Source organism: Bos javanicus, chromosome 19 (assembly GCF_032452875.1).
Source record: "Bos javanicus breed banteng chromosome 19, ARS-OSU_banteng_1.0, whole genome shotgun sequence".
Classification (NCBI taxonomy): Eukaryota; Metazoa; Chordata; class Mammalia; order Artiodactyla; family Bovidae; genus Bos; species Bos javanicus.
In genome coordinates this window covers 12,456,883-12,476,052 of record NC_083886.1, presented here as the reverse complement: position 1 = coordinate 12,476,052, position 19,170 = coordinate 12,456,883, and the positions used below count along the sequence as shown (strand labels likewise).

Sequence of the window (19,170 nt, the reverse complement as noted above, 5' to 3'; positions counted from 1 at the left end):
AATTGGTTGTTTATATGTGAACAACACTTCTCTGGAAATTCTCTGGTAGTCCTGTGGTTGGGACTCCACGTTTTTACTACTGAAAGCCTAGGTTCAATCCCTTGTCTGGGAACTAAGATCCCACAAGCCATTCTGTGCTGCAAAAAACCAAAAACAAACCAACAGACCTCCCACCCACCTACTTTATGTTTCAATAACACTTAGGCGATTTTTTATAGTACAGAACTAAGCTTTCAGTATTTCAAGGTAACTTGTCTAGACTAGAAAACTAATATGAAACTGATCAGCCTAAAAGGAATTTATATGTATAAATACAATTTTCCTGTATAGTATACACTGATGTATGATTAAAATCTTTTACAAAGCAAAATACTTCAAAGAAATTAAAAGCTCATCAGTTTTTAGATTGCCCCTTTTCATTTATAAGTGACATAAAAATACCACTACCACTTTTAACATGAATTTAAGATGGAAATATTTTCAAGAGAATGAGACACCACAATGAAGGCTTCATGAATAATTTATTCCATTTGAAGTTTTTTTTGTTTTTGTTTTTTTTTTTAAAAAGTATAAACCTTTTCATTTCCTCAATCACAATTTGTACAACTCAGTGTTATGGCATTCGGCAGCAATAGTGTTTGTTCCTTATTCTTTTTTTGTCACGTTAAAAAAAAAAAAAAAAGCAATTGGACCATATTAAATGTCACTGCTAAACAACTTTAAAACGCCCCTTCATAAAGTGACCAAGCTATTTTGAGAGAGTTGATGCTGACATGTCCAGTAATGACATTACAATTTATAGTTTAAACTCAGTAACTTTAAGGTCCACAAATCCAGTTTACTCTGAAAACTAAAGCTATTTTAAAACTTCATGAATACATCAACCTGAGGAGTATTTTAGGTCCCAAATCCAGTTTTAAATTAATACTCCACAAAAAAGAAAACACATATATAAAAATTTAAACCACAGTTCTGGGCCCATTAAAACATCAAGAAAAACTGAATGGTTAAGATTTTCTAGCATATTTTTTTGAGGGTTGCAGGGAAGCAAAAGAATTTTATGTCAAAAACATTTTTCCTTAATTTAGACAAACTAAAGTCTTAAAGGAAACCCAGACCAAAACATCACTCATGCAACATTAAATGTATTAATAGACTGATACGTGATGCCATAGTGGATGAGTAGCAAATTATATGATGCAACAGCATTTAAAAACTTCATTTTAATGTATTCAATTTGAACATTTTAAATAACGCAACATAGTATTTTGATATTACAGTATTAACATAGTGCTTGATTAAAGATCTGCAAATCTTTGTAGTAACACATTAAGTTAAAAAATTACCTCAGAAGGTAAATATGAAGACGAAAGGAGAATATTTAAATACAGTAATCTGTGCCATACTGACAATTGAGTACGAATACAGCTGAGGATAGTTGACTAAGTAGTAAGAGCTTAATTTTTAGTGGTTTAAGAAAAGTTAGAAAGATTTAAAAATTACAGCTACTTTAAAATTTAAGGATTACATATAAGTACACTTGGTGGCCTTGTGGCCAAACAATAAGGTGTACAGAAATTTATTCATACAGTGTTAATTCACAGTCCTGATAACTGAATGGCTTGCATAAGAAAGGTATGGCTAGATGTTTCTCACTGGCTGGAAGCAGACATTATATAACTAATCCTTTAAAATGCCAAAATACTCAACTCCCACCCCACTTTGTAATGGATAACTGCACAAAAAACAGACATTAGCACTGTAACAAAGAAGTCATGGTGTTGGTGATCAACTGGTATAAAGTATATTACTTTGCTTACCTATTTAAACAAAACTTGTCTGTGACTACACTAGTAAGTCAGATCCATCATCCTGCACAAAGGGCTTAATTTTTTTTTTTTTTCCTGAAACAAGTTTCCTGACCTTTTCGAATGGCTATTTAATAATTTTCCATTTGAGTGTGAATTTATATATGAAGGGAAGAAAAAAATCTTATCAGTAAATCCTATATATTTGGGAACTATTCCTTGATTCCCAGATAAAAAGGAATCATGTAATGGGTTCCTTTCTTATGGCTCCATATAAAAGAAACTGTCAGGGAATAATTTTTTAAAAATATGTTTTCAAACTGAGGTGTGGTTACTATAGATTAGTGATTTTAAACAACTGAGAGTATATTTTTTAAAGAGTCACTACTGAGATAATAAAATATATAAAAAAGAATACCATTTTAATACAAATTTCAAATAAGCATCTTTCCCCTCAAATCTCAGACAAGTATTTTTTTAAGTACAGAACAAAACATGCCAACATAATCTGTAGTGTGTTAGCATAATTTAAGAACAAATGCACAGATGTGACCTTTAAATTTTCACTTCAAAATAGGCTGACCACTGGGATTGCATTATAATTTTGAACAAATAATTGAAAACCTTTGTTACCAATTGTGTTTTCTCTATAGGAAAAACAAGACTTGCTAATGTTTTAATATACACAATTTGAAGAAGTTGTATTTTTCATAAGAAAGTGATATTTAAGCTAAGCATATAGTATTTACAAAACAAGTTTCAGTTTAAAAAAAAAATAACAAAACATACCAAATTACAGTTTTGTAAATACAATCCATTTTGTCCTTGTAGAGAATTAGTGAACATACAAATTCAGAATTTAGCTAGACTGCTTCCAAGAAAGACAGGTAGACTTGGCGACTGTGAATTCAAGTCAGCTACACAGGTAGGAGGCTAACTTGGACTCTCTTGTGAGCAGCACTGTAGAAAGGATTTTTTAAGGGGATAAAGGCTGCATAAAAGCAGTTTTCTTGGCATGTGCAAACAAGAAGAGAGAAAGCTGCATTGAAGGAAGGGGTGAATTAAAGTCCCTAAAATTCAAGTCCCTTCTTTAGGGAGGTGAGAACCTCCTTGGCATATGCCCTGCCTTTTCTGAGCTGTGTTATAGAAAAGTACAGACTCTGGTGTTTGGGACTGCCATCTCCAAACCAAGAAAATTAAATAAATAAAAAAGGCAAAAGGAAACAGGTTAAGTTTAGAAAATGGTTCTTTAACTAGTGGAATAGTCTGAATACCAGAATTCACTGAGAATCTATTTACACCACAGTTTGATTGCACACACACACCCATACATATGCATACTCTCACACACATTCCCAATCTTTAATTAAAAAAAAAAAGTCAAACAATCAAGAGTGACTGCTCTTAAAATAATTTGTAAAATGCCTAGAGCTGGGCTAAATTTCAACCTATAGCAGATCCTGAAGATAATTTTCATAATTAATAATACTCCCATGCCTAGATGTGCCACTGTTAAATCAAACAAAAAATTTTAAGCATGTAACATTAAACACCAAAATTAGTTTAAGCATTCAGTAGCAAATGTTTTTCTTGTAAAACTAAGTTTCTTTCACTGGAAATGGCCTGAAATATTAGTCATAGCCCTAAACCATAGTACAAAATATAACTGAAGAATTCTCATTTTTATTCTAAGTTAAACCACCTAACAATATCACTTGTATATTGCCATCATGTTATTCTGTAAAGGTGTGATCGATATAAAATGTTGTAAGACCCGGTACCTTTTCAATTTATAAACACAGTGAACTTCATTACTGTACATGTACTCTGCAACTACAGCTTAGCTGTAAATCCTCCACACACAATGGTATGGACATTATTTCCCCTCTATCCCCATTAAACTGTACATCAAGACAATACAAATTTACTGTCCCACCCACCCCCTTACAAAAAAATAATACTCTAAAAGCAACCCTACTGCAACTTTTTAATTAAGACGATTACATATATTTTAGACCAATTGCTTTAAAGCAAGAAGGCAGTATAAACCTTCTAGGAAAATTTTTATAAAAGAGGTTAAGAAATATAAGACAATTTATACATTTAAAAACTTACAATAAATAAGAGATGCAGGCATTTTTGAATACTAGATACTATAATCCAATACAAGAACATCTTGATGTTCTGAAGCCATATGTTGAAATTCATTGTTCCTCATGTTTCCTTCTCCATGCTTTTAATATTCATTTAACATGACTGGGTACTATGGCTCATTACTTTTCACAAATACTGTGACTGGAAAAAAAAAGGTTAATTTTGCTACGAAAATGTTATAATACGTTGTGTATGATCAGTCATCATCCTAAAGAGTTCAGTATAGTCAATGAAAAATAACAGGGTTATCGCCCCTCCCCCCAAGTCAAAACAATATTTGTTGAAGTAATAAGAATTAGACCCCATCACAAATGACTTTCACTGAGAAGATAACTGTAACTTAATGTTGCAGCAAAATCTTTTTCCTTGTTCTTTTCTTGCACAGTTCCATCAAATGAAGATCACAGCATATTCATGATAAAGTTATATAACTGATTCAGCACCACAAAATGAATTGGGAGACATGAGCGTCTGTCCTGGATTGCAGGGTCACAGGTTAGCCAGGAGAGTGCATTGTACTGTTCCAAAACAAACCTGAAAAGCAAGTAAACTAAGTCAGTCATGTATGTACCTACATTGTAAATTTTGGAAGCAAATTCGAAGATGGCATATAAGATTAAAAGTCACACACAGAAAAAAAGTTAAAGTATGAAACAGAGGGTCTTGGGGAGGTTAAAGAAAACTGATTTTCATTAAAATGTTCTCAGAGGTAGATTACATGTATTAGAAAGGAAAGCACTCATTCTGAATGACAAATAATTCAACTAGAGATCCAAAGGTAACACAACTGTAAACTACTGCCCAAAAGGACAAAAATATCAAAGGATCAACATGATAATTCCTTCCAAGCTTAATGGTAAAAAGAACTGTACCTGAGGACATCTGAAGTCTGATTTGAGTCAAGTGGGTGGGAGTGTTTACTGTGAAGCAGCTCGTCAGATTGCACTGAAGGCACGTGGAGGTGCAAAGAGGCCTAAAAAGTAACAGATAATCGGTCAGCCAAATGGAAAAAAATCTGTTGGCTTTACCTTATTTTCCCAAGGTCTCCTCCTTGATGAAATATATTTTAGACTTATGTAATGAATGGGAGCCACTATAAACATGGCTATTCTTCTTGTTTAATTCATTATATAATTTTTAAGTGCATAACAAAATTTTTTCAGTTTCATTGCTTTTTAGGCCACATAATAATCCTACAAAAAGGATTTTTAACTATTTTCTATGTATAACCTGCCTAGATGTGTAAAGTAAACATTTAAGAAAGAACAAAACTGATAAACCTGAGTATAGTCTCTATGTAACATAGACTATGCAAATTAACCTAGGTCTAGCGCTGAAAAAAGTACTGTGCTAAGTAGCTTCAGTGTGTGACTCCTTGCGACCCTGCAGACCATAGCCCGCCAGGCTCCTCCGTCCACAGCGAATTTTCCAGGCAAGAATACTGGAGTGGATTGCCATGGCCTCCTTCAGGGGATCTTCCCAATTCAAGGATCGAACCAACATCTCTTATGTCTCCTGCACTGGCAGGTGGGTTCTTTACAACTAAAGCCACCTGGGAAGCTTGAAGTGCCAGAAGTAAGCATATGCAAATATTTTACCTATAAAGCTATAAATCTTAAGCAGAGCTACTTTCAGTGGCTGGATGAAGCACAAGCAAGAAATCAAGACTGCCAGGAGAAATATCAATAACCTCAAATATGCAGATGACACCACCCTTATGGGAGAAAGTGAAAAGGAACTGAAGAGCCTCTTGATTAAGGTGAAAGAGGAGAGTCAAAAAGTTGGCTTGAAACTCAATACTCAAAAAATGAAGTTCATGGCATCCCGTCCCATCACCTTATGGCAAATAGATGGGGAAACAATGGAAACAATGACAGACTTTACTTTCTTGGGCTCCAAAATCACTGTAGATGGTGACTGAAGCCATGAAATTAAGACGCTTCCTCCTTGGAAGAAAAGTTATGACCAACCTAGACAGCATATTAAAAAGCAGACACATTACTTTGCTGACAAAGGTCCATCTAGTCAAAGCTATGGTTTTTCCAGTAGTCGTGTATGGATGTGAGAGTTGGACCATAAAGAAAGCTGAGCGCTGAATAATTGATGCTTTTGAACTGTGGTGTTGGGGAAGACTCTGGAGAGTCCCTTGGACTGCAAGGAGATCAAACCAGTCCATCCTAAAGGAGATCAGTCCTGAATATTCATTGGAAGGACTGATGCTGAAGCAGAAGCTCCAGTACTTTGGCCACCTGATGCGAAGAACTGACTCACTGGAAAAGACTTTGAGGCTGGGAAAGATTGAAGGCATAGAAGATGACAACAGAGGATGAGATGGTTGGATGGCATCTCCCAACTCGATGGACGTGAGTTTGACAAGCTCCGGGAGTTGTTGATGGACAGGGAGGCCTGGCGTGCTGCAGTCCATGGGGTCGCAAAGGGTTGGACACGACTGAGCAACTGAACTGACTGACTGACTGAGCACCTTAGGTAATACAGTGCACAGATGCATTTTTTGCCCATTCCATTTCATAGTGGAGGCTTAGTAACAACTCATACACTCACTTAGGTATGGCAATCAAGAGTAAAAGAAAGGAATGTGGTACTCTTCTTCACATTTCAATTAAAGAAAGTGAACTGTTTTGTTTGTAAGTCAAAATATATAATAGTGTTAAGCTATGAAAAGACATAGTACTGACTGCAGAAACTCTTGACAGATCTCATTCGGTGTACGACTATAAAAGGTACTATTTTATATTGAGATGCGCTCTCCTCTACAATTGCAATAATACGTGTAAAATTTTGTGTTGTGTATTTAGAAATATAACCAAAAATATGTTTCAACTGCCCATGGGCCCTTGATTTATGAGTTATAAGCAAAAGTCTTTCATATGGCAGATTATAACAAATAAATGAATGTAATTAGTAGCAGTGCTCTAATTTCAATGATAAAAAGATTTTTTTAATCATCTAGGTAACCTTTTTTTCCCAAGACAAGAGAAACATACCAAATGATTTTACTGCCTATGGTATAGAAATAAAATGGAATGTATGAAAAAAAAAAGGTGAACAAAATTATGGTAAGTTATGCCTTACCTGGTAATTCAGACCAGAAGTCCTAATCTTGTTACACTGTATCTGAGGGTGAATGCCCACTTTACACTATCCTCTCTGCAAATAAATATTGAGTAGAAAAGAATCTGGATAGTCCCTTGGACTTCTTATAAAGTGGTGTTTCTTAAAAACATGTTCTGTGAAACACTATTATTTGCTGCTGTTTTTCAGAGCTTTTAATGTGTATGGTAATAACAAAAGAGAGCAGAAAGCACATGGAGCACTTCCTAAAGGAGCAAAGAACCCTTTGTTTTGTAGAAACTCCAAGGATTACTACAGAAGTGCAGAAATCCCCCTGGGAACACGTTCTTGTAATGAGACACAAGACCACTACACATACACTGGAAGGGGTAGAAAAGTCTTATGCTAAAACTATTACCTTGGCCAACACTCTCCAAATATATTATCTCACTAACAGTCAATTCAGATCAACAGCTCTTGTATTCTTCATGAATGTGCTACAGAAATTCACTGTTTAATCAAAATGTGACTGACTCAATGATATGTGAGCCAAGGGAATCAGATTTAATAGTAACAGGCTTAAAAGACAGCAACAAGCTTACTGATTCAAGTACCCACTAAATATAATCCTAAAAAATGAAAGTATATACTATTCAACTTTCATCCTACAAATAAAAATCAGTTGGCAAGTAGTTAAGTTAGCATAATTTATGGAATAAACCAGTCTACTTCTGGTGGGTTCATACAAGAGTAAGTGAAATCAGATCTGCATTTGTTATTTTGGAAAAGTAGTAGTAGCAGCAGGAACAAATTCTAGATAGAGCTTTCACATTTCATTTTACCATTTTATAATTTATCTCCACCTTGTTATATCACTTGAAAATTAATTTGTTTTGATAAAATAAGTCACTATGGGTCTGAGAATACCATTACTTGAAAACCACTCAATAGTTTTAACACAGCAATTTACACAAAGCTAGCAAGCTTTTTTAAGGAGGTAGGGAAATGCACCTAAATAGTAAACATTTTTACAAAGATTATGAATCCTTTAGTTCTCAAAATAATGATGCATAATAGGAGTATACTATGATATAATTCAAAGAATAACATTACATAATCATTAAAAGATCCAGTTTTAATCAAGTCTACTACCAATTTATGACTTTGGACAAATGATTTTTTCTGAACTTTTAACATGCTCACTGAAAAAATGAAAAGGTTAAAGGTATTTTAATACAAGGTTTCTTCTAGCTCTAAACTCTAAATGTGCAGCTAAAAATAATTAAGAGCAAGGGTCTCAGATAGTCCATTTAAAGTTATTTAAAAGTTTAAACTTAATATAAATTTAAGAATTAGAATTGTTTCATAATTATTCTCTTTGTTATTTTATCTAGAGAGTTATATGTGATAATGCATTTAAGACCTCAGACAAAAGCTAAAGACTTCAAAACATCACTTCCATACTTCTTAGGACTTAAGTGGTCAATCAGCATCACTCAGGAACTGGCCAGAAAAAAAATAAGAGCAATACCTTAAGAAAAAGGGGACACTGATATTGTGCTTGAGGACATGCTGACCAGAACCAGTCAGGTAAGGGACCCGCTTTGGCAGTTGATACAAAGTAACCAAGGGCCAATGGTTGCTGAAGAATATTAGTTACTTCATCATGAGATTCTGTTGAAAGTAGTCGATCAGTACCTTGACCCTTAAAAAGACAAAATTAAAAATATGTTAATTCATTTACTATAATAGCTATAAATACAGAATGGTTTTTTACTATCAGTCTCATTATCTAATTACTTCAATTTAAAAAATACTGGATATTTTAAAAAATCAATTTGCTATGTATCATAATTAGTAATAGCATTAAATAAATGAATTTTAAGAGTTTTAAGAAAATATACTATTTTAACAAGTTTGTATTATTATGCCAAGCACATGTTCAGCATGTGAGTGTGTGTATAAATCTTTGTAGCTGACTCAAAAGTACAAAACATTCAATGAACTTTCTAACTTATTTCCTAATACCCTCTCAACTAATTCATGATCGTATCCCAATCCAAAAGGTGGACTGAATTTATCTTTGTTCATGTAGCACTATCTATAAAATGCAATTAAGAGTCATTTGGAAGGCATTATGGCAATGCTCAGATCCTTTAGACTAGTTAACACATTCTTTGCTATTTATTTTAAGGAAACAGATAAAAAGAAAACTGATATATCAACAGGAAATGTTCACTGCAATTATTACCTACAACAGAAAAAAATAAAAGATTTAAGTGTCCAATATTTGGGAAATGATGTAACAAACTAGATAGTATTGCTGACTCAATGGACATAAATTTGAACAAACTCAGGAGATAGTGAAGAACCCAGGAGCCTGGCATGCCGTGGTCCATGGGACTGCAAAGAATTGGACATGACTTAGGAACTGAACAGCAGTGAGAACAAACTATGGTAAAGGAACAATGCAATTAAAAAGCTGCTAAGGGAATTCCCTGATGGTCCAGTGGCTAGGACTCAACGCTTTCTCTGCCAAGGATGCAGTTTCAGTCCTGATCTGGGAACTAAGATCCCACAAAACTGGTTCTATTAAACTGGTATGATTATTGGTGCTTTTCCTTATTTCTTTTTTTCCATCATTTCATTTCTTTCCACTTAAAAAAGAAAAAGGAAAGGATGCAAAGTAAGGTCAAACAAAGACCCTTCTTTAAACATATGTAAACATATGCATATTACAATAATTAAATAACCACTATATATATAATTTCATTCAAATAATATTATTCAAATGAAGCTCAAATAGTTTTGAGTTCAAACAGAAGGACAAGACAAAATGTTTCTGTAAGTGGTAAAAATAAAAAGGGGAGGGGTCGGTGTTTTTTCTATTTTTATGGGAAAATCAGTATTTCCTTTATGTTCCTTGTCCACAGCTCTGATATGAATGGCAGCTCTTAGCGTCATATCCTGTTTTTCAGATAATCTAATCCTATTTCTACGTAGAAGCTATGGTGAAGTGGCAGGAAAACTAAAAGAAGGATTAATGCCAAGCAGTCTAGAAAATACAAAGTCAGAGAAAGAAGAACCTTAGAGACCCTCTTAATAATGTACAACTCTCTGTGGTAGAAGTACATGAATGGACTGTTTTAATTTTCTTGCTAATTTTCAAGGGAAAAAAGTGTTCTCTCTCATTGATATAATCCATTACTAAGTTAATGAATGACATTTAGATAAACTGAATTTATAACAGGGTTACCTTGCCAGCATCACCGCCATGGGGGTAATGAGATCCTGGAGAATGAACAGGAGAACCCGTTGGAGATGCAGGAAGGATATTAATGATATCAGGGTCAAGATCATCTCCTGTGTCTAATAAATCAAAGATACCCATTCCATCTGCTCCATCTATGAAGAAGGAAGAAAAAATTAAATATTCCCTTTTTCATATCCCACAGTCATTTACAAGAAAGGATTAAAACAATGGATCTTAACCAAAATGAGTTAATGTAATCAACATTTAGTGAATGTCTACCATGTGCCAAATAATCAACTATGCATAAATAAACATGAGACTGCTTTGAATAATGGTCCCTCCCCAAAATGCCCACATCCTAATTCCAGAAACCTTGAATATGTTACGATAAAGAACTCTGCAGATGTGATCAAACTAAAGGTCTTGAGATGGGGAGATTTTTCTGGATTATCCAAGTGGGTCCAATGTAACCAAAGGGGTCCTAATAAGAGGGTTAAAGTAAGCTTAGAGTCACTGAAGATGTGACTGTATTATCTTGCTGGCACTGAAGATGAAAAAAGGGACCATGAGCAAGAGATGTACATGGTCTCTAGAAGTTGTCAAAGACAAGGGAACAGATTCTCCCTTAGAGCCTCTAGAAAGAATCAACCCTGTAGATACCTTGACTTTGTATTTATAGCCCAGTAAGAATAATTTTGGACTTCTGACTTCCAGAACTGTAGGAAAATAAATGTGTGTTATTTTAGGCCAATAAGAATGTGGTAATTTGTTACAAATAGCAACAGGAAACTAACACAAATGCTGGGAATGAAAATGTATTTAAAATGAGACTAGTCAGAATAAATTCCTTAATTCTTTATTATTAAAATACTCAAGTTACTGTATACACATTAAAAGAGGAGAATAATTATTACCCATACTTTTGACTTTAGAGATGTGCCATTTTCTAAGGTAACTCAGAGCAACAATGGAACATCACTTATTTTCTCTTGTACTAAAATGCAATCTATACAAGTACATCTAGAAAAGTTATAAATTACTATACTATTTTGGTAAATCAAAATAGAAAAGAATATAAAATGACCTACAAAGTTTACATACAGGTAACTCAACAGTATGTACATAAACTGTACAAATACTTTATGACCAATGCTGCCTTTTAACCTAAGTAAACATCAGGGACTTCCCTGGTGGTCCAGTGACTAAGACTGAATTCCCAATGCAGGGAGTCTGAGTCTGACTCCCAGGAAACTAGATTCCCAAATGCCACAACTAAGAGTCCATATGCTATGAGCAAGACTCAGTGTAGCCAAATTAATTAATCACTCAAAAAATAAGTAAACATTTATGGGGTAATTCACAGCATTAGTTCTGATATCAATAAAGCAGAAGAATGGTATTAGTCTCCTGTAGCAGTTTAACAAATTTCCAAAAACATGTTTAAACAACAAACATTATTTTCTTCCAGTTCTGGAGGTCAGAAGTCTAAATTCAGTTTTACTGGGTTGAAATCAAAATGCTAGTCATTAGGCCAAAAATCTAGGTATAGGCAGGGGTGTGCTCTCCCTCAAGGCTCCAGGAGAAAAATCTGTTTCCATGTCTTTTCCAACATCTATTCCTATTTGCCTTGGCTCATGCTCTTTCCTCCATCTTCAAAGTCAGCAGCAGTCATTTCTGACTCTGCTTTCCTCTGTTCCCACTACACGGTCCTCTCCTCTTTTGTGTACAGTCAAATTTCTCTTCTATGGATATATAAGACTGCGTTTCGGGCCCAGCTGCATAAGCAAGAGTAATCTCTCCATCTTAGATCTTTACTCAGATCTGCAAGCACATGCATATAATGTTAACAATCACAGGTTTCAGGAACATATACAGGACACAGATGCTTTGGGAGGCATTATCCAATCTATAATCAGTCAGAATCACCCAGATTTATTTTATATCTGCAAACCTCTAGAGAACAATTTGACTTCCCTGGTGGCTCAGATGATAAAGCGTCTGCCTACAATGCAGGAAACCCAGGCTTGATCCCTGGGTCAGGAAGATCCCCTGGAGAAGGAAATGAGAACCCACTCCAGTACTCTTGCCTGGAGAATCCCATGGATGGAGGAGCCTGGTGGAATACAGTCCATGGGGTTGCAAAGAGTAGGACACGACTGAGCGACTTCACTTTCACTTTTCAGAGAACAATTCACTTACCATTGTTGGGATTGAAAGCTAAGTCTAAATTTTCGGTGGTATAAGTAGCTGAAGCTACTTGCACAGAAGCAGAAGTTGGAAACACAAGTATATGAGTACATGATATATCCTGTGGGGTATTAAGCTGAGACGTCTGCATGTTTAGAGTGGAGCTTCTTCCGAATACAGAACCAGTTGACACAGAATCTGAAAAGAAAATGAAAGGTATTTTTTTCTTTTAATGAATGAAGAATCAATTTTACGTAATACTTAGAAACTTAAGTACATAAAGAATTAAATCTGACATAAACTAAAGATAGCTAACCTGGCATGATAACAAAAGAGCCTTGGGGTTCCATTGCTACCAAGCAAGCACTGAGAATGCTAGGAGAGTCTGCAGCAGATATACCACACATTCTACACATGTCTTTCAGCCTTTTACTTAGAGACTGCAGGTTTCGACGACTCAGCAAACAGCTCCAATCTGTGGGTATCAACAGTAAATAATAATAATAATAATATCCAAAGTAAAAGCACTGTTACCAACCTAGAGAACAAAAGTTAAAACATAATGGTTTTGAAATTAATGTACTCCTCAAGAGTCATCAAGTCAAAAGTCTATTACTGATATGTCTCAACATCTTTTACCCCCTAACTTCAATATATGTTGATAACAGTATGTACTGAATATAGGATGAGTTGACTAATAAGCAGAAAGGGGATAAAACTGGAAGATGACAAGAATAGCAGTAATAGCACTTATATAAAATTGCAATAAGTTCTCTTAAAATTTGAGTTAGGCCATTTGGGCGCTAGACAACAGAATACTAGGTTTTTATTACCTTTTGCATTTTATTCAGTACCTATTCCTAGATATGCTTTGAATAGTATATGAATTAACATAAAACAGAAATTTAAGTATTAAAAAATAAAAACACAAATTTACCTTTTAATTCTCCATGACCAATCCTTCCTAGACGGCCAATTACAACTCTCCATGGCAATGAACTCATCTGTACAAGTCCTAAGCACCATTCCCAAAGTTTCTGTAGACCAAATCTTCTAGCAGACCCTTTTTTCCGACGAGCTCTGTTGTATGGAATAGAGACAGTCATAAATATTTCTAAAATTCCAATGATGACATTTCAAAAGAGCTCGAATTTGTGAAAAATTGGTTCCTTCATTTTAATGCTTGACATTTTTTCACAACTCCTAAATAAGAATACATATAAAATTACAGGTTTGGTATGCTAGTTTACATTTTGTTTAATACATGCTAAAATATATACTTAAAATTAAAAAACTATTCACAAATTATCAAAATTCATCAAAAACAGTGCTCTACACCAGAGACTGGCAAGCTCGTTCTTTAAAGGGCCAATATTTTAAGCTTTGCAGGCCATCAAAACTCTTCTGCAACAACTCAACTCTGCTGCTGCAGCATGAAACAGACAACAGTTACACAAATAAGTGTGGCCAGATATGGCCCCAAAACTGGAGTTTGCCAACCTCTGCTTCATACATTAAATTGAAAAATGTCAAAAAAAAAAAAGAAAAAGAAAAATATCGAACAAATTCCCCCATACTTCTCAGAACAAACAAAGCTGTTTTCTGCATGCATGTCCTTTATTAGGCCAAGTACATAAACACTCTCTGGAGAGCAATAGTAGCTATCATTTGTTGAGTACTTACTATGTACCAAGCAGCAGCCTAACTAACTTATATGTAACACCTCATTTCATCCTAAAAACCCTTATAAGGCAGATAAAATTATCCTCCTGATTTTACAGAAAAGTAAGCTATAGCTCAGTTGGGTACAGTAATTTTCTCAAGATCACACAGCCAATAAGCCAGGATTTGGATTTGAATCCAGATCTCTATGACTCTAGCACTGGACCTCTTAACCATCATCTCACTTTTACTTTCAGTAAAATGGCAATATACTATCTCTGTATTGGGAAGGGAGTATTATTATTTCTCTATTCTCATTCTCATCCTTCACAGATCAATATTTCTATATCTGTTTCTTCAGCGCCACTATACCCAAATAATCAATTTTTTTTTGCATACAACCAATTTCTGACCTTAGAACTACAGACTGTTTATAAAAGAAAGAAGAAAATAAAGGAGAGAACCAAAACTGAAAGATCAAAAGTTATTTCATGGACTTTTCACGTTCTCTTAAGCAATGTTCACTAGCTTTGAAATATGGTATCAGTATGTCTATTAAGTGATAACTCAATACAAGGTTCATCTGTTGTAAACTATTAGTCACAGCCTTCATGAATAACTAGTCATGATACCTAACTACTATCAAGAAGAATTTTAAAGAGGGCCACCATTTTCAGAAGACACTCTAATATTTAAATAGTAAAATTTTTAATTGTTTTTTGTTTAGTCACTAAGTCATATCTGACTCTTCTGTGACCTTCTGGACTGTAGCTGCCAGGTTCCTCCATTCCAGGGATTTCCCAGGCAACAATACTGGAGTTGGGAGCCATTTCATTTCCCAGGGGATCTTCCTCACCCAGGGATCAAACCTACGTCTCCTGCATTGACAGGTGGATTTCTTTACCACTGAGCCACCAGAGAAGCCCCAAATTCTCAGTGAATAAAGTTAATTCAGTTTATTAGGGACTGTATCTTAGATGGTACCTGAGAAAAATAAATGTTCTAGGATGCTTTACTGGATTTTAAATTGCAAATGACCTTCTTTCTAGTCCCATGTTTCAAAATTTGTTAGGCTACAACATTACCTCAAGGTTTATTATATACAATTTAGGGGCTTTAATCTCTTTTGTCTATTTAATAGATTAATCAAAATTATTAATTCCCTTATATAATATAAATATTCACTATAAAAGAAATGAAATGTACCCATAATCCCAAGACTTTATATAATGATACATTTAAGAAAATAAAATACCTGTTTGGGACATCAATGTTAATGATACAAGTTTCTAAAAGTTCTCCATATAGATCTGTGCAAGATGCAAGAATCCATCTTTGATCATGTGATAAACAGTAGCCCACGAAAAGAACATTATATTTCTGTCCAGGTTCCCCAAAGGTTTCTCCTAGCTCTGTTTGTTTATCCTTCACTGGAGCCAGGATAAAAGGAGGTGTGTAAAGTCGAATACACTCTGGTCTCTGTAGAATAAAACGTTAAGTTACTATGGCACCATACAAGCGCATAAAAACTTTTTATTGAAAATAAAAACCCATTACAAGATAACTGGAAAATAAGAACTAAAAAGAAACCTGCACTTAGTTTTGCATAAAATCATACAAAGTAGTCATTTAATAACTTTGGTTATGGAAAACATACATCAGGACTTTTAAGAGCTGTTTCCATGGCTAAACCTGGACCAAAACCAGTCAATGTTTTCACATTGGTTGATGTTGGAAGTGGTCTCCGACACTGGGTAAAGGCCGAAAAAGCCAGAGATTTTAAATGCTGGGTATAGATTTGTCTATCTTCATGCTTCACAGGTTGCAACAGGTACTGACAGGGAACAATCTAAGAATTAAAGGCAAATAGTACAAACGTTAAACTTTTAAGAAGAGATAAAAAAAGAATAGTAGGTTTAAAACTCTAAAAAATTTTTTAGAAAATTTAAACAGAACCTAAGTAAAATAATAAAGAATTATACTTTCTTATCTAGTATATAGATTTTTAATAAATACTCAATTATACTAATGAGTTATATAAAAATCTTTAGACATTTCTACGTAGCAGCTATATTGATTAATACTGCCACTGACTGCCACAGTCCTATTGCAGTCTATAAAGAAATAATTCCAATTCTTTTCATACAACTTAATGTGTGGTTAGTTTTTCTCTACTTTTACTTTATAACCAGTCTTATTTAGAACTCTAGCTTATTTCAGTCCATTCTTGATTTTATTTAAGCCAATGAATTTAAAAATTAGTTTATATAAAAGTAACACAGGAGAAACATTTACCCTACTTAATGCAATCTTTTTATTCTCCATTATTACTGTAGTATGACTGCAAGTTTATCTTTTATAAACTCTCTAAGATTTCTAATATCATTTAAAATGAAGTCAATAAATCTGGCTTTTAGAGAATCAATCTAGATATAGAATAGTAGCTGTGAACTATCAGGACCAAATTGTTTTCAATAAACTTGTAACATTTATCATTCTTACCTGTACAGAAACAGTATTCTTAATATGAGGAGGAAGAGTCTGGACCATTTCCAGAAAACATCGAAGTAACCCCAAAGTCCATACATTAGAAGAATTAGTGCTCTCATCTTTATTTTCATATGTAAAAGGGTCAATTATATAAACAACAATTGCAGGTGGATAAGTGATTGCATGTGAATCACCATCTGTGGGAATGCCCACTTTGTCTCGATCCATTGTGCTAAAATTTGAAGTAGAAATAAGACAGTTAGGGAAAAATCTGTACTCCACCTTCTTAAAATAGCATCAAAGGAGGTTCTTATCCTCTCCCCACTTTGGGGGTGGGGTGCTATCGAGAGCCTCTCTAAAAATGAGGGACACCATTCCAAAGAGAATCATAAATGTACACAATTTCATGGTGTACAAAGACCTTTGGCATTAAGAGGTTTGCAATTAAAAGAAACAGAATTCTTAAAACCACAGAGTATAGGAAATGTCAGACAGTGTAGTGCTTATGTGCTAAAACTGAGACAAAAGTTAAGTTAAATGAGCTGCCCAAGATCACAAGGCTGTCTAGAGGCAGAGCTAGACCAAAAAGAAACCAGTTTTCCAGACTTAGTCAGTGGTCTACTACCTTTTTAGAAAATACACATTCATTTCATACTTCATAACTTCACTGGTGATTAAGCTTCATTCTTTGATGGCGGTATGAGTTTTTAAAACTCCAAATCTATTATAGATATTAAAGATGGAAGGATCTAGCTGGGTAATTAAGAGTTTGTTTTTAATCACATTTCTAACTTTGGGGAAAACTGCAACTGGGAGCTGAAAGATATAACCAGGCTCAGGCTAACCTAACCTATAAATCAAAAGGGAATATCTTCTTCATAAAAGGAACAGAGCTGTCATCATCATTGTTGTTGTTGTTATAAATAACAAATGTGATTGGAAGCATTTTCTGAGGCACACAATGTACATTATATCCTTCTGCTCCCACTTTCCGGATAAGAAAACACCAGCTCAAAAAGGTTAGGTAACTTTCCTAAAGTGATAGCCAGTAAACGACAGAGCAAAGATTCAAACCCTGGTACAACTCTTATGCCCCTGAACAGGGTCATTCAATAGTGACTTATAAATCACTAGTGATTTGCACAGGCAACTCAACTTGACAATTATGTCACAGAATAGACTCAAACATCACAGGACAACTGGACTAGACAGTTTTCAAGGTCTTCATTTCCACTCTGAGATTCTATGACAAAGACTTTACCAAGAGTCTTCATCATAATTTTATAGGTAAAATATTCAACATTAAAAACTAAAATTTCAAGGGTAAGATCAAAGGCTCTTCTATATTCTTATTCAGATAGAAGCGGCATGTATTTATATTTCTGCGAAATTAGTATATTTAAAGATACCTTTCAGACACATCAGGATGTGGCTGAGTGGGAACTGAAGACGACTCTCCAGAAATGCCAGCTGTTTGTAGAGCTGATGGAGGTTGCCCTCCTAGCTGGCTATTCGGAACTGTACTTGCTTGTGTAGACATGGATCCCGCAGCACTACTGTTCATAGTGCCAAAAGGTGGAAATGAAGGTAGTTTATTTGATGACATTCCACTATTCAAGTTGGAGGACAACGAAGATGAAGTTGAAGTTGTAGTCAAGGTTGAGTTAGCTGTGGCAACTGAAGAAGACATGGCAACACCTGAAGACATTGTCATAGTGCTGCTCACTGTAGATGCTAGGGTGGCAGATGGAGTATTAGCATTTCCAGTACTTGTCATCTGAGGTGGTGTAATCAAAGACTGACTTGTAGGGGCAACTAAATTTGGCTGGGAAAGTAAAGAGCTGTCCAATGGCTGGGAAGCAAGATAAGGACCTAAAGAAAATAAAAACAAGCAGGATATTTAATTCTTTATTTCACTAACTGGTTCTTTAGTTACTATGTGAATAATAACTAGTGGATACTAATTACCCTCTCCCTAAGTTGCCTGCCAACAGTGTAGCGCACACTAGCTTACTATTCCCCCTAGAAAGTGAAAAAAATGAATTCTGAATGGAATTGAAAACCACTTTCAATTGAAAAACCAACAGATACAAAATAAAAAAAATGATTTCTATGAAATATCCAGCAAATTTTCATTAAACCATTCAAAGAGTTCCCTGGTCACAAATTGAAAAGTGACTATATTGGGGACTAATTCAATATAAAACAGAGGGGTTCAAATTATGGAGTTCAAATGACAGGAATGTCTAATGAGGTTCAATGTTTTGGTTCTGTGTCTCTTTCGATTAAGTCTAAAGTAAGTCCATTGATATTTAATTAAGGGTTTTAAAAACAAGTCTCAATAACTGTCATTTTCTTAATTCCAACAAAGAACTATCTCTTGATATTGTAGAGGAAACTACAAGTTGTTTTTATCCCTAAACCATTAACAAATCAAGAATCTTAATGTTAATAAACAAAAAACACATATCTTCCTACTTGAAAGGAGCCCTATTGCAGTGATCAAAGTTTCTTCTGTAAAGGATCAGATAGTAAATATTTTTG

General features: G+C 34.6%; 1 protein-coding gene across 2 annotated transcripts in view; it reads right to left on the bottom strand.

Annotated features, from left to right (window-relative positions):
• Positions 1-502: 502 nt before the first annotated feature.
• MED13 (mediator complex subunit 13) overlaps positions 503-19,170 on the bottom strand; it is a 97,796-nt gene continuing 79,128 nt past the window's right edge. The window contains exons 20-30 of one of the 2 annotated variants that reach the window (XM_061390207.1): positions 18,036-18,498; positions 16,639-16,858; positions 15,794-15,985; positions 15,392-15,615; positions 13,412-13,554; positions 12,791-12,949; positions 12,487-12,672; positions 10,291-10,439; positions 8,566-8,739; positions 4,835-4,935; positions 503-4,496 (exon numbers count right to left, since the gene is read on the bottom strand). In XM_061390207.1, the coding sequence (XP_061246191.1) occupies positions 4,364-4,496; positions 4,835-4,935; positions 8,566-8,739; positions 10,291-10,439; positions 12,487-12,672; positions 12,791-12,949; positions 13,412-13,554; positions 15,392-15,615; positions 15,794-15,985; positions 16,639-16,858; positions 18,036-18,498 (2,144 nt within the window). In that variant the 3' untranslated portion in view covers positions 503-4,363. The remainder of the gene's footprint in view (positions 4,497-4,834; positions 4,936-8,565; positions 8,740-10,290; positions 10,440-12,486; positions 12,673-12,790; positions 12,950-13,411; positions 13,555-15,391; positions 15,616-15,793; positions 15,986-16,638; positions 16,859-18,035; positions 18,499-19,170) is intronic. The other variant, XM_061390208.1, reaches the window with a different exon arrangement.